The sequence below is a fragment of the Clarias gariepinus genome, chromosome 21 (assembly GCF_024256425.1).
Source record: "Clarias gariepinus isolate MV-2021 ecotype Netherlands chromosome 21, CGAR_prim_01v2, whole genome shotgun sequence".
NCBI lineage: Eukaryota > Metazoa > Chordata > Actinopteri > Siluriformes > Clariidae > Clarias > Clarias gariepinus.
The window spans coordinates 21,799,340-21,824,711 of NC_071120.1; the positions used below are offsets into that span (position 1 = coordinate 21,799,340).

At 41.0% G+C, this 25,372-nt stretch overlaps 1 protein-coding gene across 23 annotated transcripts in view; it reads left to right on the top strand.

Moving 5' to 3' along the window:
* camk2b1 (calcium/calmodulin-dependent protein kinase (CaM kinase) II beta 1) overlaps positions 1 to 25,372 on the top strand; it is an 87,049-nt gene that overhangs the window by 40,263 nt on the left and 21,414 nt on the right. For 7 of the 23 annotated variants that reach the window (XM_053480746.1, XM_053480755.1, XM_053480750.1 and 4 more), the window contains exons 7-13: positions 428 to 530; positions 911 to 994; positions 1,088 to 1,182; positions 2,079 to 2,201; positions 2,326 to 2,409; positions 10,607 to 10,649; positions 18,953 to 18,990. In XM_053480746.1, the coding sequence (XP_053336721.1) occupies positions 428 to 530; positions 911 to 994; positions 1,088 to 1,182; positions 2,079 to 2,201; positions 2,326 to 2,409; positions 10,607 to 10,649; positions 18,953 to 18,990 (570 nt within the window). Of the gene's footprint in view, positions 1 to 427; positions 531 to 910; positions 995 to 1,087; positions 1,183 to 2,078; positions 2,202 to 2,325; positions 2,410 to 10,606; positions 10,650 to 11,101; positions 11,198 to 18,952; positions 18,991 to 24,510; positions 24,544 to 25,372 lie in introns of all 23 variants that reach the window. The other 16 variants (XM_053480743.1, XM_053480754.1, XM_053480749.1 and 13 more) reach the window with 3 other exon arrangements.

Consider the following 25,372-nt stretch of genomic DNA (forward strand, 5'->3'; position numbering starts at 1 on the left):
CAGTTGTACACTCACACTTCCAAAATCAGCAAAGGCAAATAATGACTTCACTCCCGCACTCTGGTTAGAAAGTTTAGAAGTTCTGTGTAACGTTCCAAGTTTAATTGATTAATTTCTCATAACCTTAAGTTAAAACACAGGGTAAGAACAAAGCATGGTAATAAAATGTCAAGCTGTCAAATGCATCCATGTGTCTCTCTCTCTCTCTTTTTTTAACCCCCCCAAGTGAGTCAAAATGGGGAAGGTGTATGAAATATGGCATTAATTTAATCTTGTATGTATGAGTGTGTGTTGCTGTGTTGCTTTCTACAGTTTGTGTGCAGATGTTTGCATGTCTAGTGTACCTGCCAGTCCGTGTTCAGTATTTGTGTTTGTGTGTGTGTATGTGATGTACAAGTATTACAAATTTTCCTTGCTCTCCATCCAGCCAGAGAACCTACTCCTGGCCAGCAAGTGTAAGAACGCTGCTGTGAAGCTGGCTGATTTCGGTCTGGCGATCGAGGTGCAGGGAGACCAGCAGGCGTGGTTTGGTATGCTACTGGACCCCAGTGTCATCTCACCTTCTAAAAGCCTGTTTAGACCTGTATTTTTGACCAACTTAAATCAGCTCCTGTCTTTCGTGCCTATTAGTTCTGTCATTCTTTTTCTACTGAGCTTGGCCTGAATTCTATACAGAAGAGAGTTATAAAAAACTTTGACCCAGATTCCAGAGCAGATAATGCTTAACTAGTATGAAGCACCTGTGGATTGTATTGTAAGGCGTGTTTGAAATTATCTCTAGAAAGACTCAAATGCAAGGGGAGTTCAAGTCGAACCAGGAATTGTAATGAAATTTTGCATTACATACAGATTTTTTTTGTTGTTGTATGTGTTGGTTAATAACATTAAAGCGTGTGTGTTTGATTTGCAGGATTTGCTGGAACACCAGGGTATCTGTCCCCTGAGGTGTTGAGGAAGGAGGCGTATGGAAAACCTGTGGACATTTGGGCCTGTGGTAAACACATTCTCAAAAATGGAGACATTTGAAAGACATACAGAGCAACACAGATGTCTTGCAAGTTTGTGTGTTTATGTGTGTATGTGTCAGGTGTGATCCTCTACATTCTGCTGGTTGGTTATCCTCCATTCTGGGATGAGGACCAGCACAAACTCTACCAGCAGATTAAAGCTGGGGCTTATGATGTAAGTCACACTGTTTCTTCTTCATCCTCCCTTCGTCTTTTCTTCTGCCTAAAATCTGTCTGAAATTGTATCCTAGTTAGCAATGGATCACTCACTAACCCTGGCCAGATTATTATCTTATTATGATTGTTATGATTATTATTAATCATAACAATTAAGTTATGGGCTATGATGGGGTGGATGACAATGTAATATCAATATAATTAAAAACAGTTACAGTAATTATTGGAGATATTGTGATTTATTTAATTTATATTAATTAATTTTCAGTTTGTAACAAACTGAAAGACATTAAATCATGTGTCATTGAACAGATATTTTTATTAAAGCAAAATTACTTAATATCAGTATCACTAGTTATTTACTTATTTATTTATTTATTTACTTATTGCAAAACTACTTCTGATCTGTTGTCACAAAATGTATAAAGAAATGCTTTTGAGAATTTTTCTATGATATTTCCAACATAACTCCCACCTCCAGTACCAGTTAAGATAGGGTTGTGTTAGATATTATAAAAATAATATTGTATGATAGGGCTATGTTAGATATTATAAAATAATATTGTAAATATTGGAGATCCTCATAACAGCATGTGAGTGTACAGGAAGTGAAATCCAATCTAGTAAAACAAATGTGAAATGCACTTTTACAAAGGAAAAAAAACATAAGCTATAAGAGGTTCAAAGTAAAAAAGCTATAACCATTTTTTCCTGTTTCATGTGGTTTATAGGTGTTTTTTTAATCTAAATTTAGTAAAAGTGCCATTAAATAGTTGTACCGTTCTTAAAAAAAGAAAAAAAAAGAAAAGATGTTGACACTGGTTGTAGATTACTCTGATTCATCAGTATGAGTGTGTGTGAGTGTGTTTGACGTTCTTAGTTGTTTTTGGCTAGTTTCCCTCTCCAGAGTGGGACACAGTCACCCCTGAAGCCAAAAATCTCATCAACCAGATGTTGACCATTAATCCAGCCAAGAGAATCACAGCACAGGAGGCTCTTAAACACCCATGGGTCTGTGTAAGTACACACACTATGCATAGGGGATACACTTTATGTACTATTGTGTCATTTACAGTAGGTAAAACAATTATGCACAGTCGTGTAGATGTCAACACTTAGTTCTCATTATCTGTCTCCTTAGCAACGCTCTACAGTGGCCTCCATGATGCACAGACAAGAGACAGTGGAGTGCCTGAAGAAGTTCAACGCCAGGAGGAAACTCAAGGTGTGACATACACTCAAGGCTGTCTAAGAGAAACAAAAAAATATTTACCAAAAAAGGGGATTCCCCCCCCCCTCTAATATTTATATTGAATTGAGACATAAAAATCCTTGGCTTGAGGTTTGACTGAATTCCAAATCACTTTACATTCACTATACATACACTATACATACTCACTATATAGGGTATAAGGTTTTTATGGCTAGCAGAGCACCATTTGATATTCAGATACAAATAAACAATCTACCATTTTACCTGTTGAAAATGCATGTAGTATTACTTTTAAATGCATATATGTACGTTTATTCATTTATTTATGCTTAATTAGAAATCACACATTGTGCTGTTTTTCCTAACTGTCTTATGGCTAAAGTAAACGTACAAAACCTACTTTTATCTTCAAACTGATGAGGTTTTTTTAATTTTCCAGAATATTCCAGGTAGATTTAGTGCTGAGATGTTCTAGGATTTTTGGATTTTTCTGGAACTTTCCACAGTAATATGTAAAAAAACAAAAGCAAGACTGTATTTGGTTGCTTATCCGTGAAAATAATTAAGGTTACTGTTGCAAATCTTGAAAAACTACTCAATTCAAACATTTTTAAATTTTTTTGTAACTTTAGAATCATTTTACATAGAAAATAGGTCACAAATAAAAAGTTTGCCAGGTAAAATGGCTATTTTCTGTCTTTTGACAAAATAAGAAATTAAGTAAAAGCACGTAATATCCAGGAAATAAATTTGTTATTAACTATTTATTTTGCCAAAATATAAAATGTATATAAAATTTATATAAATATATATATTAAAAAAAAAAAATATATATATATATATATATAAGTTAGGGATATTGTTATTTACATGGGTGCTTTTCCTATTTGCCCTGAATTTGAATGAAATAAGTAAAAGTTCCCTTTAATGTTACTAATAATGTATAAGAAGAAACACTATTTTCATTATTTTAATATTTATTACCCCAAAAAATTAGACAATACCAGGGATAGCCCCAAATAACAATAAATTGACAATGTAGTGGGTGTTTCCACCATTTGCCGCAATGACAGCTTGACAGCGACGTCTCATGCTCCTCACTAGCCTCATGATATCAGAGTGCAGAGGTCACGTTCGGGTGGGGTACGATCATCCAGTCTCTGCTTCAACTGGTCCCAGATGTGCTCTATGGGGTTCAGGTCATGATCATACCATATGAGGCACTCCAACTTCCTGAAGTTGAGCTGTGACAATTCTGCCATGATGTGAAAGTATCATCCATGAACAGAAAGTTGGGGGTGTGCTGGCGGAATTGGGGGATCATGATGTTTTATAATGTCTCTTAGGTAAGAACGTGCAGTGACTGAGCCATGTACAATAACCAAATCTGTTTTGCGCTGACTGGTGATGCCTGCCCAGACTGTTGCACTTCCTCCACCAAAGCAAACCCTGGGAACCATGTTGACCTCAGTGGAACGCTCACCTCGCCTTCTTCAGCATCGCTGACGACACTCATCAGTGAACAGGATGGTAGACCGCTGCTGCATTGTACAGGTCACATGGTCTTGTGCCCACTGCAAACATTCATGGCGGTGTCTTGGTGTCAGTGGAGTCACCTGCAACCGTCGTCTGGCATTCAAGCCAAAGTGGTTGAGTCGGTTGCGAATGGTTTGTCTGGAAACCCTAGTACCCCACGCATCTCGTAAACGGGCCTGTAACTGTGTGGCAGTTGCATAATGATGTCTGAGTGCATAGGTCCTTAGGTACTGGTCATCGTTGCGGTCTGTCACTCGTGGGGCTCCACTCCTGGGTCTGTCATGAACTTTGCTAGTATTTCTGTGTCTTGATGCAAGTCTGCTGATGACACTTTGAGACACACCAAGTTCATGAGCAACATCTGACTGCCTGCCACCGACCCGAAGGTGCGCCATGGCCAGGTGGCGCTGCTCGTCCGTTAAGTGACGTCGTTTGTTCACGCCTGTTTGAATGATGAACTTGAAATGGCTTACTGACAATACCGAATGGTTATGACTATAACCTCTGTTCCCTGAAGGAGAGGAACGAGGTACAACACATATAGTATGGGATATCACGCCCTCTCGTGTCCTGGCTGAAGCCACCTTTATTCACGCCGTAAAGGCAGGCAAACCTGTGGTGACGTAGGTGTAGCCCCGCCTACACCTATAAACCACCGTCGCCACGGTTGACCCTCAGTTCGATAGCCGCTCTTCGCCGAGCGTAACTATGAGGCGGGGCAGCAATGTGTTGTACCTCGTTCCTCTCCTTCAGGGAACAGAGGTTATAGTCATAACCATTCGTTCCCTTTCAGTCGATTCACTCGGTACAACACATATAGTATGGGACATATATTCACGCCCCGCCGAGTATCTATCAAAGTTAGTCACAAGAACCCTGACAGCTACTCTACTGCATTAAGGACCCCGCAGAGAGGACACAATGAACCACCGAGGGGGCCGTTATATCAAGTCGGTAGAACCGGACAAAAGTGTGTGGTGAGGACCAACTGGCTGCCGCGCAAATCTCGCCCACAGACATTCCTTTGAACAGAGCCCATGATGTTGCCATAGCTCTCGTTGAATGTGCTTTCACACCCAGAGGCAATGGGACACTCTTGCTACTATAAGCTAGTGTAATAGCCTCCACAATCCAATGGGAAAGCCGCTGTTTAGACAGCGCTTTACCCTTTACTGGACTGGCAAAGCAGATAAACAGTTGATCACATAAGCGCATATCTACTGTACGGTCCATGTACACTCGTAGTGCACGTACGGGGCACAAATTATGCAATTTTCTCTGCTCATCAGAAGCAAAAGGAGGAGGAAAAAAGCTATAAAGGTCAAAGACCATAGAGCTATAATCAGTGGAGACGACCTTCGGTACATAGGCCGCGTTCGGCCGTAGAGTAACCTTTAACCCATTAGCAGCAAACTGCGTACAGGATGGATGCACGGATAAAGCGTGGAGATCGCCCACTCGTTTAGCAGATGCTAAAGCAAGAAGAAGTGCCGTCTTATATGAAAGAATTTTCATATCTATAGACTCAACTGGCTCAAAAGGAGGACCACAGAGGGCCTCAAGCACTAACAATAAATCCCAGGACGGAACACTGGACCTCGTAGTGGGTCGCAGACGTCGCACTCCCTTTAAAAACCGTACTGCCAGCGGATGAGCCCCTGGTGACACTCCGTCAAAACCAACATGACAGGCTGATATAGCCGCCAAGTACACTTTAATAGTAGAAAAGGAAAGGCCTTTCTCTAATAGTTCTTGTAGAAAAGACAAAATCTCCACCATGGAGCACTGAAATGGAAGAACATTATGTTCTTGACACCATTGCTCAAATGCTCGCCACTTGTAAGCATATAAACCTCTAGTAGACGAGGCCCGAGCACTTTGGATTGTCTCAATCACATTCGGGGGAAGCCCTTTTGCTAACAAATTGGACCTTTCAACAGGTAAGCGTGCAAGTTCCACAGCTCGGGACGCGGGTGCACTACCTCTCCCCCTGCCTGAGACAGAAGGTCCCTGAGGAGAGGAAGTTTCCATGGTTCTGCTGCTAGCAGGCTGACTATCTCTGCGTACCACAACTTCGCCGGCCAATGAGGTGCCACCAGGATTAGTGACAGGCCCTGCTGACGTACCCTCTCTGTGACAGGCAGAATCAGTTCTACCGGAGGGAAAGCATACAATAGAGCTGGGGGCCATGAGTGTGCCAGCGCATCGATCCCCAGTGGGGCATTGCGATCCGTTATGGAGAAGAATAGTGGGCAGTGAGCATTTTCTTTGGATGCAAAAAGATCCACTGCTGCCCTGCCGAAGCGCTCCCAGATCTGAGCTACCACCCATGGGTGTAATCTCCATTCCCTCACAAGCGGGCCCCCTCTGGATAGAAGGTCCGCCCCCAAATTCAGGTGCCCTGGAATGTGAGTGGCCCTGAGTGACAGAAGATGAACACTGGACCATAGCAATAGAGAATGAGAGAGTTTCAGCAGGGGAAGTGAACGAGTCCCCCCTTGTCTGTTTATATACGACACCACTGTTGTATTGTCTGTCCTGATTAGAACATGATGGCCTGTTAAAGCCAGACGAAAATGACTCAGGGCTAAGAACACTGCTAACAGCTCCAAATAGTTGATGTGAAGCCTGCGTTGTTTCTGTGACCACGCCCCCCTGACCGCAGAGCCGTCGCACAGAGCGCCCCAGCCGCTGAGGGAGGCATCTGTTGACACCACTTTGCGAAACGATACCCTGCCTATCGGAGAGCCCTGACGTAATAGCCTGGGTTCCCTCCAGGGCAGAAGGGCTGACATGCATGACGGTGTCACCGTCAGCCTCCTGTTGAGGTGGCGCGCCGCACATAGGCGGTGAGAGCGCACCCAGCGCTGAAACGCACGCATGTTCAACAGCCCGAGAGGCACCACAGTGATCATAGACGCCATCATTCCCATTAGTTGTAAAAACACTCGGAAACGAAGTTTGTGTTGCAACTGAAACAGAGCAAGGCAGCGCTGAAACGCGGCTATTCTGTGCTCTGAGAGACGTGCTCGGCTGGTAACGGAGCATATCTCCAGACCCAGGAATGAACACTGTTGACTCGGAATCAGTGAGCTTTTCTGCATATTTACTGAGAACCCTAAAGTCTGAATGTGAGATAGGCTAATATGCGAATGCCTTTCTCCCGAAGAGGAGACAGCGCCGCCTCGGCGCACTTCGTGAACGTTCGGGGAGCTAGTGACAGGCCGAACGGCAGCACTAGGTACTCGTAGGCCACGCCCTCGAATGCAAACCTCAGAAACTTTCTGTGGCGCGGAAAGATCGCTATATGAAAATAAGCATCTGTGAGATCGATCGTAGTGAACCAATCTCCCGGGCCTATTGCATTTAGCAGTTGCCTCAGAGTAAGCATTTTGAACTTGTACGTTCTTAGAAACGTGTTCAATATTCTCAGATCCAAAATAGGACGCAGTCCTCCCCCCCTCTTCGGAACGACAAAATACCGGCTGTACCAACCTGAGTTCGCTTCCGAAGGAGGCACCACTTGAATCGCCCTTTTGCTCAGAAGAGAATTTATCTCTTCCCGAAGCACCGCTGCGGCGTCGTCCGACACCTCGGTGTTGATTATGGAAGAGAAGCGCGGTGGCTTTACGCGAAACTGCAGTCGGTATCCCATAGCGACTGTGTTTTGCACCCATGTCGAGACTGCGCATGCGCGCCACTCGAGAACGTGGGACGCCAACCGGCCCGCATTGGTTTCTGAAAGGGGTCTGCTGCCCCCTGGCGTTTCGCCAGAGTGCAGCCTCATCGATGGCACTGGGCTTTTTTGTTTTGCAACATTGTAAACAGGAAAATTCTTTATTGGTTTTAATAATGTAACATTCACATGATTTACAAAATGCACCATTTTTGGGGCAATCACACTGCAAACATCGAGGGTACTTGCTGTAAGTCCCTGAGAACTTTTTAACACGCCCCAACTGGGGTTCATAACTCGAACATAAACACTTGTGTGTGAGGGGGGGGGATTGTGCTTGGGAGACTGTGTTAGGGAAGTGCAGCGCCGTTTGGGACTGATTTCCTGAACATAACGTAGCGGCCTCTTGGGCGGCATTGAGAGAGGAGAAGCAGTGTCTCCCTGTTGCCAGAGCTCCTCTCTCTTTAAAATCTGAGCTAGGAGGAGTGAGGATTCTTCCTCCTAGTCGCTGAATCCTTTCGGACGCCTGGTGGGGGGCCCATACCCCAGGCCGACTGCCGTGGGTTTTGCCTGGGAGGCTGTTGTTTCACCGGTCGAGAGCTCGAGCTAGCTGCCGGCGGTGGTCTCTTATGAGGTGGTCGCGGAGTGGTCATACTTCGAGCCTGTTTGGGCTTCACCTCTCGTCGCGGAATAATGTCTCGCAACGCTTCGGCCTGTTTCCTTCTGAAGTCAAACTTTGCCTGAATGGCATCGAGTGACTGGCCGAACAAACCCTCAGCAGACAGCGGTTCGTCCAAGTAGACAGCCCTGTCTCTATCAGGAATGTCAGAGAGCGTGAGCCATAAATGCCTCTGTGCTACTACTGCGCTCGCCATCCCTCTTCCGAGGGAAAGAGCCGCACAACGAGACATGCGCAAAATGTAGTCTGTCGCTGTCCTGACCTCGTTAAGCAGCGCACAGAACGGGCTCTCCTGAGGCACCAGTGAGCCGAGCTCTGCCAAACACATTGCCTGATATGTTTGAAGCAGCGTAGCGGAATTGAGCGCACGAGCAGTGCCCGCTTGAGCGCGATAAATCTTCTCCAGCTGGGCAGAGGAGAATCTACAATGTTTAGACGGAAGGAGAGTAGGTCCAGACACTCCATGATTGTGCGAGGGTGCCAAATAAGCAGCCAAAGATGGCTCCATTGGCGGTGGGCTAACTAGTCCTGCCTTCTCAGCTCCGTGTAATTCCAAATATTGTCCGTAACCGGGCACTGATACACGGGTCGACAGCGGCTTGCTCCATGACGACGTTAATTCGCCGACAAAGTCGGGAAACATGGGCAAGCAGTTCTTAACTGTTGTCGGTTCAGGAGGAAGAAAAAATCCCGCGAACCTTGACGGTTTTTGAGCCGGCTGCGGGGAGGGCCACTCCACCTCCAGCTTCTCAGCCGCTCGGCGGTAGAGAGCAAAAAATGAAGTGTCGTCCCGAGCGGTTAACGCAGTAGCAGCGGAGCTCTGAACAGGCGGCACAATTTCATGCTCGTCCTCCGACAAGCCATGTATCTCTAGGCCGATGTCGAGCACGTCATCGTCCTCGAAAGCATGCTGCTCGGTGCCTGGCTGCTGGCCAGCGCTGTAGGAGAGCCCACGGTCCTCCGAACCCTCGAGATACTCCATCTGGTCCGCCCAGCTAGGTGCGGGGACTTCTGACGGAAATTCCTCGTCAGCAGACACAGGCGAAGCTGGGACTGCTGATTCGGAAAGGAGGGGGTCCTGCTGAGCGACTGTATTTCTCCCCAGGGTCCTTTCCACGAACGTGACCCGTCTTTCCAGCGTTGAACGCCGGAGCTGGCGACAAAGCTCACATGACTCTGGCTCAGCTAGAGCTCTCCTAGCATGGAGAATCCCCAGACAGACGGGGCACGCTTCGTGCTGGTCCTTCTCGTGCAAGGAGAAGCCGCACTCCTGAGGACAGGGGCGAACAGCGGACCTCTTCTTAGCTACATTAGCTTGCATGCTCATCTTAGCTAGCGCTGTTAGCACAGCTAAACAGAAGCCAACTAACTGAGATGTTGCTAATGTTCTGACTGTCAGAAAACTTAAAAGTCAGCGCCCCGCGGGTAGACGACTCACCAAAATGAGGCTGTTGTCGCTAACGCCAACAAGAGCAGTTAAGCTGATTTTAAGCGCAGTCTTTTAACGTAAAACGTAGAGTTTACTAGCAGCACCTAGAAAACTCTACGGAAAAGGTGTTCACAGCGAGGTGAAGAGCGTAAGAACTGAGGGTCAACCGTGGCGACGGTGGTTTATAGGTGTAGGCGGGGCTACACCTACGTCACCACAGGTTTGCCTGCCTTTACGGCGTGAATAAAGGTGGCTTCAGCCAGGACACGAGAGGGCGTGATATCCCATACTATATGTGTTGTACCGAGTGAATCGACTGAAAGGGAACAGCTTTTTGTACCCACAGAATGTTGAAATTGATTCCACATTGAAAAAGGTTGTCTTTTGGGATTGGCCCCAATCTAAGGCACACCTGTACACAATGAGACCACGACAATGAGACCATGACAAAACACAAAATGAGGTCTTTCTATCACCCCAATACAATTGCCTCCCTATCCTAGAAATGTCTGAAATGTCTGAACACCGTATGTATGACGTCTTTCACAATATCCCTAACTAATTGTGAGTAGTGTGTATATATATATATATATATATATATATATATGTTTGTGTATATATATATATATGGCTTTATTTTTGGTCATATAAAGAAAAAAATTTAGAATTCACCTTTATGATTTGTTTCTTCACCTCTTTTGACTTTATTGTTCTGGAGAGCTACTTGAGTTTGTCTTCCGAACTTTATTACCATAATTCTCTGTTTGTTAACCAGCTCAGGCAGAATGTTTCCAGTTAAACCTGACTCACTAACCCCTACACAATTATTCCCTATCGTCCTCCCTGTACTCTTCTTACTCCTTCTCTCTCCTTCTCTCTCTCCTTGTAGGGCGCTATCCTTACTACCATGCTGGTGTCCCGAAACTTCTCTGGTAAGTCACTCGCAGTCTGTGTTCCATCAGATTTCTGTTTTTTTGTTTGTTGTTTTTCCAATGCGCCATGTCGACTTTTTTAACACGTCTGAGATTCATGAACCGTGTTTTGAGGAATCGTTTCGTCCTCGAGTCACTCCGTGTCCTCATGTGACCCTGTCGTCTGTTACTTCGTCAGAAATCTGTCTCTCTGTGCACCCATGTCTTCCACAGAATCGTGTCCATGATGTTTTTTTTGTTTTTTTTAGTTTTCTGTTGCTGAGGATGTTTAAAATGAACCTCTGATGTGATGTTTTTTTGAGTGGGGATCATTAAAAGAGAAAAAAACTCTTTTGCTCTTAGACTAATAAACAATTCTTTCCTTCTTGTGCTCTTTCTCCCTTTCTATTCCTTCTTTTTCTCTCTCTTATCTCTCTCACTTTGTGTGTGTGTGTGTGGACGGTGCGTGTCAGTGGGTAGCAGGCAGACCACGGCTCCGGCCTCGGTCACTGCCGCCGCCGCTGCTGTCGCTGCAGCAGCAGGCACCACAGCAGGGCTGGTGGAACAAGGTAGCAGAGTCCCCGAGGGGGCCTTCTCTCCTCCTTCTGTCCTCTTTTCCACACTTCTCCCCTGTCCTTGTTTGTCCTTTATTCTCCTCCCACCCTCTCTCGCTCTCTCTCTCTTATTAAAGAAATACTCCAGTGTTTTTGTTTTTAACCTCATCACTATCTCTCTCTGCACTGAGAAAACAACAGCCTGTTTTACACAAGACTCATTTAGAATTCAATAACATCCTGTAAACCTCCATTATGTCAGTAATTTAATATAGTAAAGCAAGACAGATATGAGTCTCAAAACATACATAATCCATAACCATGATTCTTTTTCCCTTTGGAAAAGTAAATAAACCACAATAAACCACAATGTGGCATAATGTTTCAGGAAATTTATCAATAACAGAGCCTCACAGTGTTGTTCCTCATATATCACAGCAAGGATGTTTTGGTAGATTTATTTATTGATAAATGATTTTGTCAGTATATATACTGTACATAGTTGTTGGTCTTTTGGCTGCTCCTGGCAAGGAGTCGCCACAGCAGACCATCCGGTTTGCACATACAAGTTTGGCACAGGTTTTTCCAGTGGCTGGGATTTGGGCACTGGCTGGGAATCGAACCCGGGCCTTCCGTATTGTTAGGCGAAACCACACTTACCACTGAGCCACCAGTGCTCGTTCAGTATATACAGTGCATCCGGAAAGTATTAACAGCACATCACCTTCCACGTTTTGTTACTGTACGTTACAGCCTTATTCCAAAATGGATTAAATTCATTTTTTTCCTCAGAATTCTACACACAACACCCCATAATGACAATGTGAAAAAAGTTTACTTGAGGTTTTTGCTAATTTATTAAAAATAAAAAAAACTGAGAAATCACATGTACATAAATATTCCCAGCTTTTGCTCGATACTTTGTCGATGCACCTTTGGTAGCAATTACAGCCTCAAGTCTTTTTGAATATGATGCCACAAGCTTGGCACACCTATCCGTGGACTGTTTCCCCCATTCCTCTTTGCAGCACCTCTCAAGCTCCATCAGGTTGGATGGAAAGCGTCGGTGCATAGTCATTTTAAAAAGATCTCTCCAGAGATGTTCAATCAGATTTAAGTCTGGGCTCGGGCTGGGACACTCAAGGACATTCACAGAGTTGTCCTGAAGCCATTCCTTTGATATCTTGGCTGTATGCTTAGGATCGTTCTCCTGCTGAAGGCTGAACCATCGCACCAGGCTGAGGTCAAGAGCGCTCTGGAGCAGGTTTTCATCCAGGAAGTCTCTGTCATCTTTCCCTTTACCCTGACTAGTCTTCCAGTTGCTGAAAAACATCGCCACACCATGCTTCACTGTGGGGATGTCATGTGCCTTTTACTAAGGAGTGGCTTCCGTCTGGCCACTTTACCATATAGGCCTGATTGGTGGATTGCTGCAGAGATACTTGTCCTTCTGGAAGGTTCTCCTCTCTCCACAGAGGACCTCTGGAGCTCTGACAGAGTGACCATCAGGTTCTTGGTCACCTCCGTGACTAAGGCCCTTCTCCCCCGATCGCTCAGTTTAGATGGCTGGCCAGCTCTAGGAAGAGTCCTTGTGATTTTGAACTACTTCTACTTACGGATGATAAAGGCCACTGTGCTCATTGGGACCTTCAAAGCAGCAGAAATTTTTCTGTAACCTTCCGCAGATTTGTGCCTCGAGACAATCCTGTCTCGGAGGTCTAAAGACAATTCCTTTGACTTCATGCTTGGTTTGTGCTCTGACATGAACTGTCAACTGTGGGACCTTTATATAGACAGGTGTGTGCTTTTCCAAATCATGTCCAATCAACTGAATTTACCACAGGTGAACTTAAAATAAGCTGCAGAAACATCTCAAGAATGATCAGGGGAAACAGGATGTGCCTGAGCTCAATTTTGAGCTTTATGTCAAACGCTGTGAATACTTATGTAAATGTGCTATCTCAGTTTTTTTTTTATATTTCATAAATTTGCAAAAATCTCAAGTAAACTTTTTTTATGTTGTCATTTTGGGGTGTTGTGTGTAGAATTCCAAGGGAAAAATGAATTGAATCTATTTTAGAATAAGGCTGTGACATGACATAAAATGTGGTAAAAGTGATGCGCTGTGAATACTTTCCGGATGCAGTGTATGTACTGTAGTTATAGCTAACATAAAAGGTCCACAAAACAAGTATTTTGTATTAGCAATTATGTTATAGCAACTAAAAACATTTGTTCCCTCAACAATTTGTATATTTTATTAAAGCACTTGTGCTGGTGGGAAACTATTTATAAATCTCTGACACTGAAGGCTCCTTCCATAAATGTTAAATCAACTTATTACTTTTTAATAGTGAACATTTCACCATTTTATTGGGAAAAAACACCCAAATATGTTTATAATTAGTCTTAAATTATATAAAGTGTACAAACTGTAACTGTAGAAATTAATTACGTTTTTTTTTATTTTTTTTTTATTGCATCCGGAACTATAGTACTGTCTGGGCTGCTCTTACAAAAAAAAATTATCCACACCTTCTGACCAATTAGAATCAACAATACAGCAGTACAGTGATATAAATATGTTTAGAGTTCAAATTACATAACTTCCTAACTCAAGAAGTCATTAAATGGTAAACAGGAATAAGGGTTTTAAAAAAAACTGGCTTATTCCTTTAACTTCTATTCTTTTCATTGTCCCACTCTTCTTCCTCTTAGCTCTTTTTGAGTTCTTATTGTATTCTCTTCTTCTCTTCATGATTTTCCAGACCCCCATCCTCTCCCCTCCCTTATGTATCAATATTTTTTGTCCACTTTTATCGTTTCTCACTTTGCATGGTGCTAAAAGCATGCGCCACCCACAGTGGCTCATCTTTGCCTTCTTCTTTTTCCTGTCTCACACTTCTGCTCATCTGAAATTCTCTCTCTCTCTTTCTTTCTCTTTATACGTCCTTCATCTTCGCGTTTTGTTCCATTGGTTATCTCAGCTGTCGGTTATAATTGTCCATTCATTTTATTTATTTCGATTTCCTATACATCTCTTTTTAATGTTTCTCAATTCCACTTTCACATTCATGTACATCTTATTCAGATGATTTTTCTCTCGTGTCTTCATGCCATCATGTTTTATCGTTCAGCTCTCATTCTCTTTTTCCTGTCCCTCTGTATTTGTATGAGACTGTGAAGTTCACCCTGAAAGTGGGAATGGAACGGGCTGCCTGCTGCTGTACTGAATGTTGCATGAGCGACTGGACTAACGCATGATTACTAATACGTTGGGATGAGTTGTCTGTTGCAACGTTGCATTGTGGGGAAATTTTGTGTGAAAAGAAAATAAGTTTTTTTTTTGGGGGGGTGGTGGATAGAGAACAATAATTTTGAGCAGTGATGCTGGTGGATGATACCCACCTTTTTTTATGTGTACGCTTTGAATCCAAAATGCCTGCCAATTATTTCCATACGTCCATACTGTTCAGTGTAATAAAGTGCAGCTTCTCGTGTGAGCTAGCTGTGGCTGTCGCTCTGTGTTTCATATTTGACGCAGACCTACTGCAGTCAAATATCCCCAATTGTTTTAAGCGGTAAAGTCGCGTTCTTCCGAGCACGTTGGAGAGCCCTCGTTACGAGACGGGAGTGGAGAGCCTGGTGCTCTCAGCTGGAGTGGTGGCTGTGGCTCAGTGTAAAGGCTGCGCTTCATATTTGATGCTGTCTCTCCACACGCCTGCAATCAAATATTTATGCCACACTGTCTCTATCGGTTAGCCACTCTCCCTTCCTTTTCCACTCGTCCGTGGAGTTTGCAGTTCAAAAACATGAACCATATCTGGAATCTGAATCTTAAAACATTACAGAAGAGATTTGTCCGTGGCATATTTAAAATGCAGCAGCAAGAGTTAATTCTGGAATCTTTTGTGGCTCTCCTTTTTAAATTATTTTAATGTTACACCTGGGAAGAAACTCTGAACAATGAGCATTGTTACATGCGAGCTAAACCACGATTAAGTCATCAAAAGGATTTTTAAAAGGGTTTTCAACCTTTCTCTTTCTACTGCATTTATAGCACACACAGACATGTCAAAGTTTCCCAATACTGAGAAAAGAACTGAAAAAAAAAAAAAAAGAAAAACACTTATAACGGAAGTCTGTGGTCAATGATACAGTCATCTGTGGTCGGAAGCCTGGGGGGAATCGTTGACGCTCTCAGGGTGGGTGGGAGGGGCGTCCTCTCTCGCGCTCTCCTGTCAATCAGAGTGACGCTGGCCAATCGTGGGCATGTGTGAGATTTGCCAAGTGTATTTTATGCAGCGTTGAGCAGCAGTGTGAAAAAAAAAAGAAAAAAAAGAAAAGTGGACGGCTGGTTTCACATGTTTCAAAGGAAGCACATGATGATTTCGGCTGACGTATGATGAGATGAAGTGGGTAGTGGGCCGGAAATTTGGAAATGAACCAATTTCGGAGGGGAAATGTAGCAAATGTATGAATGCCAAAAGATCTTACCAGAAAGTCTTATTAAAAGTAGTTCTGTAGTTGGGTTTAAAAGAAAAATGGTGTAAACTTTTCAATTCAATTCTGGTTGCTTAAATGTCTAAAAATAAAACGTAATCTAGTTTGCAAAATAAGAAAATATATCAATTTAAAGTTTATTATCAGCAAATTATGATTTGTTTCCTTATTTGGTCAGTTATTTTGCTCTGCCAACACATATCCTTTCACGACTGCCAGAACTAACTTACCGAGCTGGTTATTGACCAACAGTTAGTGTAATTATCAGGGGTGATAATTGGTACTATGGTGTATAATTGGTAAATGTACTGTCGGGAAAAGATAAAGATAATAAACAATAGATGTGGTGGGACTGTCTTATCGTAAGTTCAAGTATTTTTACAAAAATTAGTGTTTTTGTGTCATTGACTTCCTCAAAGACTTCGGTTAGAAGTGAGTTTGAAGTAAACAGGATTTGTGTGAGATAATTTTTTTTTATTTGCATCATTCTTATCATACACCTTAGATGCAGTAGATGTGATAGTTGGTTGATTTTAGTTTTATTTTACAGATTAAAGCTTAGTACTGCAGATTTCTTTGACTTTTGCTGTCCTCCTTTTTCTTCCTCCTTCTGTGTTTTTTTTTTTTTTTCTTGCGCTCTGTGTTTATGGCAAGGTAAGGATTTCAACCCTCTCCCTGTCTCTCTTCGTAGAGCAAGTTAAGTTTAAGGTGTTTTTTTTCTTCTTTTTTTCACTGGGATCACCACACAATTTCTCAGACTTTTATTTTTTTGGAAATATATCTTGGTTCCTTTTATACTAGGTCATGACCCTGACCAAGCCTGCTGAAGGCTAAGTGACAACCTGTTTTATTGTTTCATATTTCAGTGTAACAATGCAGTGTAGTTTAAATTAACGTATGTGGTTAGTACTAGTATTCAGATAATAAAATTGTAACCAGTGCACAATGGATCATGCCGTGATCATAGCCACGCTGATTTGTGGTCATTACCACTTCCTTCTTGTTTTTCTTTGGCTGATTGTCAAAGCTCTGTGGCCGACTGTTTCAGAGAAGAGCAATTTAATACATTATTATCCGTGTGATTCTTTTCACCTTCAAATTTCTGCAGTGAATACATTATCATCTCATCATTATACAATTATGTAATACCTTGTTATATACAACCTGGTTGTGTCAGGGATGTGTGAGATAAGTGTTTTAGTAAAAGCATGCACTTTTTATACGGTAAATGTATTGAAACATTGCCACAAGAAACCCTTTCATTAAATGGAAAGCAAGACAAAGCTGTTGTATTTGTAATTCATACTGCTTTCAGGCACTTTCTTGGTAATACTTGTTTTCTTGTGTCAGTCATGTATGAGTTTTGATTTGAATATTTAATAATCAGCAATGCATTCTGATTGTTACAGTATTATCTTTATAAGGTTTATTCTTAGGGAGTTTTCACACTTGGTTTAAACTTGGTTTTTCAAAAATCTTAGTTGCTAAGTTTACCAATTTTTTGTAATTTTAAAAAAAATAAATAAAACAACCCAATTAGAGAATGGCGTCACTGGATGGGTCCTGTGCCATCATGCGCGCAAACAAGCAGCTTAAGCTCATGTAAGAGAATTTTTATCCATGCAGAAGGCATGCTTGTACCACAAACGTGAACTAACTACATTGCTCCAGTCCTTTGAAAGTGACATATAGTACGGAGGCTTTCTCACATTTCTGAAATGAAGCGACCTTTATATTGTAGGGAGATCATCATAAAATCCATGAAAGTTTAGTATGGCCTGTTCCAACCTTATTTTTCACCCATGGTTTTTAAAATGCAGTTCCTGCCAAAAAATAAATTATTACTATTATTTCTTGTATCATTACTTTATTTAAATAATTCAAAGGTGGATTGTAGTGTTTTTTGAATAAATCATAAAGTCTAGATATGTGTTAAATTCCTTGTTTACTGTAGATGTACAGCTTTGAGGTGTCACTAAAGGAGTACTACAGTGGTACAGTAGCCAAAAGTATTGAGACAAATGTGAAATTTGCTGTTTTCATGACAGTCAATTTTTTAAATAGTGACAATATAGATAGTAAGAATAATTTGTTATACAACAATCAATATTCAGAACCAGGGGTTTATTCTTTAAAAACCTGCCGGATTCGGCTGGGCGTAGCGTCAAAAAGACGTCTGCGTCACTTTGGTGTCACTTGCATTTTTGTATCAACTTATCTGACATTAACTGTTTTGTGCACAGTATAATACATGGCATATATTGTCTTAATCCTTTGACCACGATTTTAAATTACTCAATTGTAAGGTTTATTATAGTTATTAAATCCATGAATAAAATGTCTAAATCCAACTTGTACTGCACTAAACATTTAAATATTGTGCATTTCTATGATACTAAATCCATAGCAAAATCCAGCCACCTTAAACTACTACATAGAAATGACTACATGTCAGATACACAGAAAACATTAGATAATCTAAATGATTTAGATTTTTCCACATCCAGACGTAAACTACTAAACAGTACGCTCTAATAGACAACTACACTGCCACAATCATACATAGCTTCTGTAGTTCTGTGTTAACAGGTGAGAAATCGTAGCAGATTTTGACAATTACTGACAAATCATGAGGTCTCAGCAGTACTTTGCAACAGTTAGCAGGTAGATTGTGACAGTTCTTGACAGTCCTGTGAAATTCTTGAGTACAGCTTAATAAATTGAAGCTAATGAGTCGAATGACGAAGAAAGTCAATACTTTCAAAAAAACACTCAAGTGTGAAATGACCCTAATTTCTTGTTTAAAGGTGCGAAAGGAACAGTGTTCATAAGGAATTCATACTCCTCATTATTTTTATGTTATGGTGTAAAGATAATAAAGGTAATATTTCCTTCTAGTCATATAATGTGAAAGTCACTGTACTTTTTGGGAGCTTTTCCAATCCGAGCACCTTTTAAGCAAATGTCCTTTCAGTGCATAACTTTTGTATTGAATGTTTAAGGAAACCCTGCATGTATAGGTGGAGACAGCAGGGCCTGTGTGACTTTTTCTCTCTCCAACAGAAGTCTAAGTATGGATGCAGATATCTGATCAGATTCAGAATGTGGATAAATTGATCAGAAACTGAGTTTCTCAAGCATTTGTGGTTAAACTTAACACTAAGCAGAAACTGAGCATGTTATTTTTGACTTTGTGCTATAAGATGAGAGCTAAAATCGCAGAACGTCTGCTGAACCCATGTGTCTCTTTCCTGTCTCCCATTGCAGCAGCCAAGAGTTTGTTGAATAAGAAGGCTGATGTCAAGGTAAGACTGCTTTCGGCGCCTGACGTCGAACTGTTTGCTGCTTTCTTTTTTTTCCTCCTTATCATTGTCCATGTCTATGTAGCTGAAGTGTGTTTGTCCCCACACCTGATTGTTGCTTTTTGTTTTCACAATTCAGTTAGTTAGCAGTGAATTTAATGTCATCTTCTGTCTGTCTGTATTCAAGTGTCTGTGTTTGTGGGAAGTCTGAATGATGGAGAAAAGATATAATAATGTTCTTTTTTCATTGTTTTTCTTTTAGAATAATGATATTTGTATTTTATTTGTCCTTGCTTTCCCGTAACAATTAGGGAAAAAAAACACAAAGCTACAGAGAAAACAGAGAAGCTGAGATAAGGTTTAAAAACAAATTCTATTTCAGATGTATATGATAAGACATGACCAGTGTCCAAGTTTGATTTTGTAGTTTTGCATTGGAGCTAAAAGTAATGAAAGTCTCTCGGAGCACAGTTTTAGATAAGTGCATTAACTCTCTTTAAAACACTAATCACATCACCAGCCTGAAATTCAAATTTTTTTTTACTCTAATGTGACATAAAGCTGATTTTATATGGCTCCGAACACACAAATCTGATGTTTTGCAGATTGGATCTAAGTCGCTTTCATACAGTATGTGATTCTCAATCGGATGCATATCCATCTGATTTGAAACAATCATATTTAAACAAGAGCAAACAATTGTAATTAATTAATTAACCTTTTTTGCGCACCTTTGCACTTGCGCACCTGTAGGTGCATTGATTTTATAGCCGTGCTAGCAATAGTTGCTAAAACAGCTAAAGTGAGGAGCCTGGCTTTCTCCTTTTCTTCTGGTCTGCAACAAATACAGCAGACTAACTGTTTGCTGTTCTCCAGAGCCAAACCCCAAACATGTTTTTCACTAAAATTGCATCCATTGTTTGAAATGCACGAACTCATGTAACCAAGATGGTACAAGCAAAGCTATATTGATGTGCGCATGATCCGATCTGAAAAATCGTAATAAAAAAATGTGGCAACAAAGTGACATTATAAATATGCACATACTTTTTAAAAATGCAAGTCAAGATGCAATTATCATAAATTTTGTAAAATAGCAGGGGCATCACTTACATACAGATTTAAATTTAAACTCGGTAAAGTGGTCGCACCATCGGTTGTTTTTTCTTTGTTGAGGTAGTAAACTGAGAATTTATATACAATAAGTACATACCCATCCTTTCCAAGGCTACTATCAGTAATACACTAAGATGTCATGGTTTAAAATCTTGCATCGCACGGAAGGTTCCCCTGCTTAAGTCAGCCCATGTCCAGGCCCATCTGAAGTTTGCCAGGGACCATCTGGATGATCCAGAGAAGTCATGGGAGAATCATGTGGTCAGATGAGACCAAAGTAGAACTTTTTGGTTTTAACTCAATTCGCCGTGTATGGAGGAAGAAGAATGATGAGTATCATCCCAATAGTACAGTACCATACCTACGGTGAAGCATAAGGCTGGAAGCATCATGCTCTGGGGGTGTTTTTCTGCACAGGGGACAGGGTGACTGCACTGTATTAAGGAGAGGATGAACGGGGTCATGTATTGTGACATATTGGGCAAAAACCTCCTTCTCTATATACACTTACCTAAATGATTATTAGGAACACCATACTAATACGGTGTTTGACCCCCTTTCGCCTTCAGAACTGCCTTAATTCTACGTGGCATTGATTCAACAATCTGCTCATATTGATAGAATAGCATCTTGCAGTTGATGGAGATTTGTGAGATGGACATCCAGGGCACGAAGCTCCCGTTCAACCACATCCCAAAGATGCTCTGTTGGGTTGAGATCTGGTGACTGTGGGGGCCATTTAAGTACAGTGAACTCATTGTCATGTTCGAGAAACCAATTTGAAATGATTCTTTGTGACATGGTGCATAATCCTGCTGGAAGTAGCCATCAGAGGATGGGTACATGGTGGTCATAAAGGGATGGACATGGTCAGAAACAATGCTTAGGTAGCCCGTGGCATTTAAACGATGCCTAATGTGCCAAGAAAACATCGCCTACACCATTACACCAGCATCACCAGCCTGCACAGTGGTTACAAGGCATGATGGATCCATGTTCTCATTCTGTTTACGCCCAAATTCTGACTCTACCATTTGAATGTCTTAACAGAAATCAAGAAACTGTCCAATTTTGGTGAGCTTGTGCAAGTTGTAGCCTCTTTTTCCTATTTGTAGTGGAGATGAGTGGTACCCGGTGGGGTCTTCTGCTGTTGTAGCCCATCCGCCTCAAGGTTGGGCGTGTTGTGGCATCACAAATGTTTTGCTGCATACCTCGGTTGTAACAAGTGGTTATTTCAGTCAAAGTTGCTCTTCTATCAGCTTGAATCAGTCGGCCCATTTTCCTCTGACCTCTAGCATCAACAAGGCATTTTCGCCCACAGGACTGCCGCATACTGGATGTTTTTCCCTTTTCACACCATTCTTTGTAAACCCTAGAAATGGTTGTGCGTGAAAATCCCAGTAACTGAGCAGATTGTGAAATACTCAGACGGGCCCGTTTGGCACCAACAACCATGCCACGCTCAAAATTGCTTAAATCACCTTTCTACCTTCATATATATAATATAAAAATAAGTTTTCTAAGACCACCAAAAGTCCACTCACAACCAAAGAATTTTTTTACAACATGCGATTGTTGTGTATGATGGAGGTTTCACTGTAAAAAAAAAAAAAGGCCGTTTTCTATATTAAACCCCTTTGAAATTTGTTTAATAGTTTTTATGTGACACGTGCACAAACAGACGATGATGTGCTCTATTACTCATCTCACGTCCCTTCAAATAATTTTTCCGCAAATATCTTCAATGTTCAATTATTTTTTTAAATAATAGCATTCTTATTAGAAAAAACACCTCTTGCACAGGAAAATCCTCGCCTCTTTTTTTATGCCTCCTTCACACGAACACACGTCCACAAAAGGTTACAGGTAGGATATGTGCCATTAATTTTGGCACATAATCACTCGGGTCTATAATCCTAACAACTATCGACTTTTTTTTGCTCTACATTCCCGATGAACACCTGCTACACTATTACATTTCGCTCCTGCACAAGCTGTGCGTGATTGTGTGTGTGTGTGTGAAAGAGAGAGAGAGAGAGAGAGAGAGAAAGAGTGAGCACATGCCAGCTGAGAAGAACTAGTTCAGATGGGAATATGACTCCCGTTCCAGGAATAGCCTCAAGTCTGAACCCTGGAAACTCTGTGACAAAAATAGCATCGCTTTGCTCCTCTCATCGCCTAGCAACAGGCTCCCCCACGTCCTCCATCAGCCATTATAAACACCGTCTCGTTCTCTCTGTTCATGATTCCCGCTTCCCTTGCTTTCTTTTTCTTGGTTTATCCAGAGATACACCTGATCCTCTCCTGGTTCTCCCCCACAGCTGTCAAATATCTGACGCTTCCTGTTCCCATTTCTGAATAGACATGCTGTATATTCAGATATATATGCAGCGTTGGTGCTTACATAACACTGCATTCGACTTTAAAGCATCTTTTTCTCCACTGCTCTAGTGACTGGAAGGTGCAATGGCAACGATAAAAAAATAAATAAATTAAATTAAATTTTAAAATACTTTTCATTGGCGCTTTCTTAAGAAACATTTATATCCATTCTTTAACTTTAGATTTATCTAATCATAATATATACCAGGCTGGATGGGTTCTTAACTTAGAAGCTGAGTGTTGTACTTAATATAACACTTTATTCAAACCTAGTGTCACTTTACAGAAGGAAAATTTTTCCTGACATTTCTTGGCACATCATCATCTCTGATGAGATACAGTACCATTAACAAAGATTTTAACTCATAAAGGTTCAGTTCCCTTTTAATCTTCGCTGATTAATATCCCTAATATTCCTGTTTTACAGCTTTAAGTTACTTTTTAGGGACAGGGAACATGATAGTGTTTTTTTTTTGTTTTTGTTTTAAACAGCATGTGTCACTTATTTTAATAGACCAAAGTGGAGATAGAATTGGACAACAAAATGAATCGATTAGGCAAATATATTTGTGTATTGCTATCGTTTAGCTGAAATGAAAACCTACACCATGAAAGGAAAGTATATATATATATGTATGTTTTATCATCTTATTCCAACAAATTTTGCGAGCTTTTATTGGATGTTAATCATGATTTGTTAACTTCTTATAGTGCAAAATCAGGTCATTATAATTGCACATCTCGTTTACTTTATTGCTATTAATAGGTCGAAATACAAAATATTATATTTCATGTTTTATAAAGATTTTATTCTACATTTTGTAATAATTAAATGCCTCATTAATAAATACATAACCTATTTCTTTTCTTCTCACACGGATCATTTTGTGACAAATTCCTTTACAGTTCACTAAGGCTGATTTCACACTAAGCGAGATTAATTTTTATACAGTGCCTGGGTAAAATCGCTCTGTGGCCAGCTTTCACATTAGTAATATTGTTCCATACCTGAGTACAGGTGGCAGTATACACCTAGCTTGTTTAAGAGTCATCATTAAAAAAAAAAAAAAATTAAGACGCCCTCTGGCATGCCTTCAGTTAAGAAGATGAGATTGGCACGTGCTGTGTGTTCAGAGACAGATGGCGGCGATGACGTCGGTCTCTAAACAGCCGTCCACAATGTACTTGGTTGGCTTTTAAATTTGATTCCTGGGGTGATCGAGCACCGAGTAAAGTGCCCGAGACTGTCTTTTCCAGTGGACTTGAGCCACAGAATGCTGGTCCGTACCTGGGCATGATACGGAGTGTTCATCCTATACAGACATGCTGGGATCCGTGCCACAGCCCATAGTGTTAAAAGCATCCTAAATTCTTTTCTTAAATACACTATCTGTCCAGGATTAGCACATCACCATCGCTGATGAAATGCCCTGAGATTAAATTTAAGGAGCTTAACTTCACAAACGGCCCGAATTGCAAAACTATATATATATATATATATATATATATATATATTTTTTTTTTTTTTTTTTTTTTTTTTTTCCCATGCGAAGCTGTATTTGTTCTTAATAATTTTCCTCTTCTTATCCTAATCGTTGCTCTTCATTTTTGGCCCTAAGTGCATCTCTTGAAGCACTTCACTCCTTCTTGTACTTCTTCTCTGTACTGTACAGAACACATTGTGTTTTTCCATGCCTCCACCTATTTACCACACACACTCCTTCTTTACTTCCTCCTTTCCTTCCCTGACTACTCTTTCCAATTTCCTCGTCTTTAACACCTGATGGATGAGTCAGACCATAATGTCTTGAAGCCAAGTGTTTCTCTTATGTCAGTCTCCTGTTCTTGGTGCTTCAGATGTCCTGGGCGATTTTCACAAGGCTTCCTGTTACCTCAGTTAAAGATGAATGAGTTTGCTATTCGTCACCTACTCGAAGTTGTCATTTGGTCACTTGGATAGGACTTAAAAAAAAAATTCCTGTTGAAATTTACTACATTTTATTTTTCTTCTTTTGATCTTTCCAGAAGAGGAAGTCAAGCTCTACCGTTCAGTACATGGTGAGAACGTTGATTCATTTGTTTTTATCCTTCATCCTACTGTCTTATTTATCACCTTCCTCTGTTTGCCACCTAAACTTGCCTACAATTCCTCTATCCTGTATCCTAAAGACGTGACGATCCAGTTTTTTTTTTTATTATTATTATTTTTATACAGTCTACTTTCACCAGCTCCTCTTTTTTAATTTTTCCTTTAATATTTTTTTTCCCTGTGTCTGTGGTATACACTCTTTTCTCTCGATCACGCTGCTAAATAAACAGTACGCCTTACTGTCTTACTGTAGTTGTTCGGTGCTCAAGTAAGAAGAACTTCACACTTCATAAATGTCTAATGATGCCCTCTGCTTGTTACTCAGGTTTCCTCACTCAGCTGAGCATTTAAGCTTAACTCGTTCTCGCCACCTCCTTTTCCTAATTACTCTTAAGTGAAGTATCTGCACGCGTTTCTGGATCGCACTGGCTGCTTGGCTCCTTTTAAATTTTGTTTTCTTTTTAATCTTCCAATGTTATTCATCTTTTCTACAGGTATTAATATCGCTCAGTATTATTATGTGTATGTATAGTATGTGTGAATTGGGTGACAACAATAAATTTTTTTGAATTAGTCATGAATGTCATAGTCATTAGTCATGAATGAATTAGTCAAACGTAATAGCTGGAAAAAAATATTAGATAGATATTTAGAAAAAGAGAGAGAGAGATTTCATTAATCCCAATGGGGATTTGTAAAACCTCACCATATGTTTATTTATTTATTAGTTTATTTAACAGGGACAATGCAGTATAACATTGCTACAATTTTAGCCGATGCTCTATATATAGGCTTCTA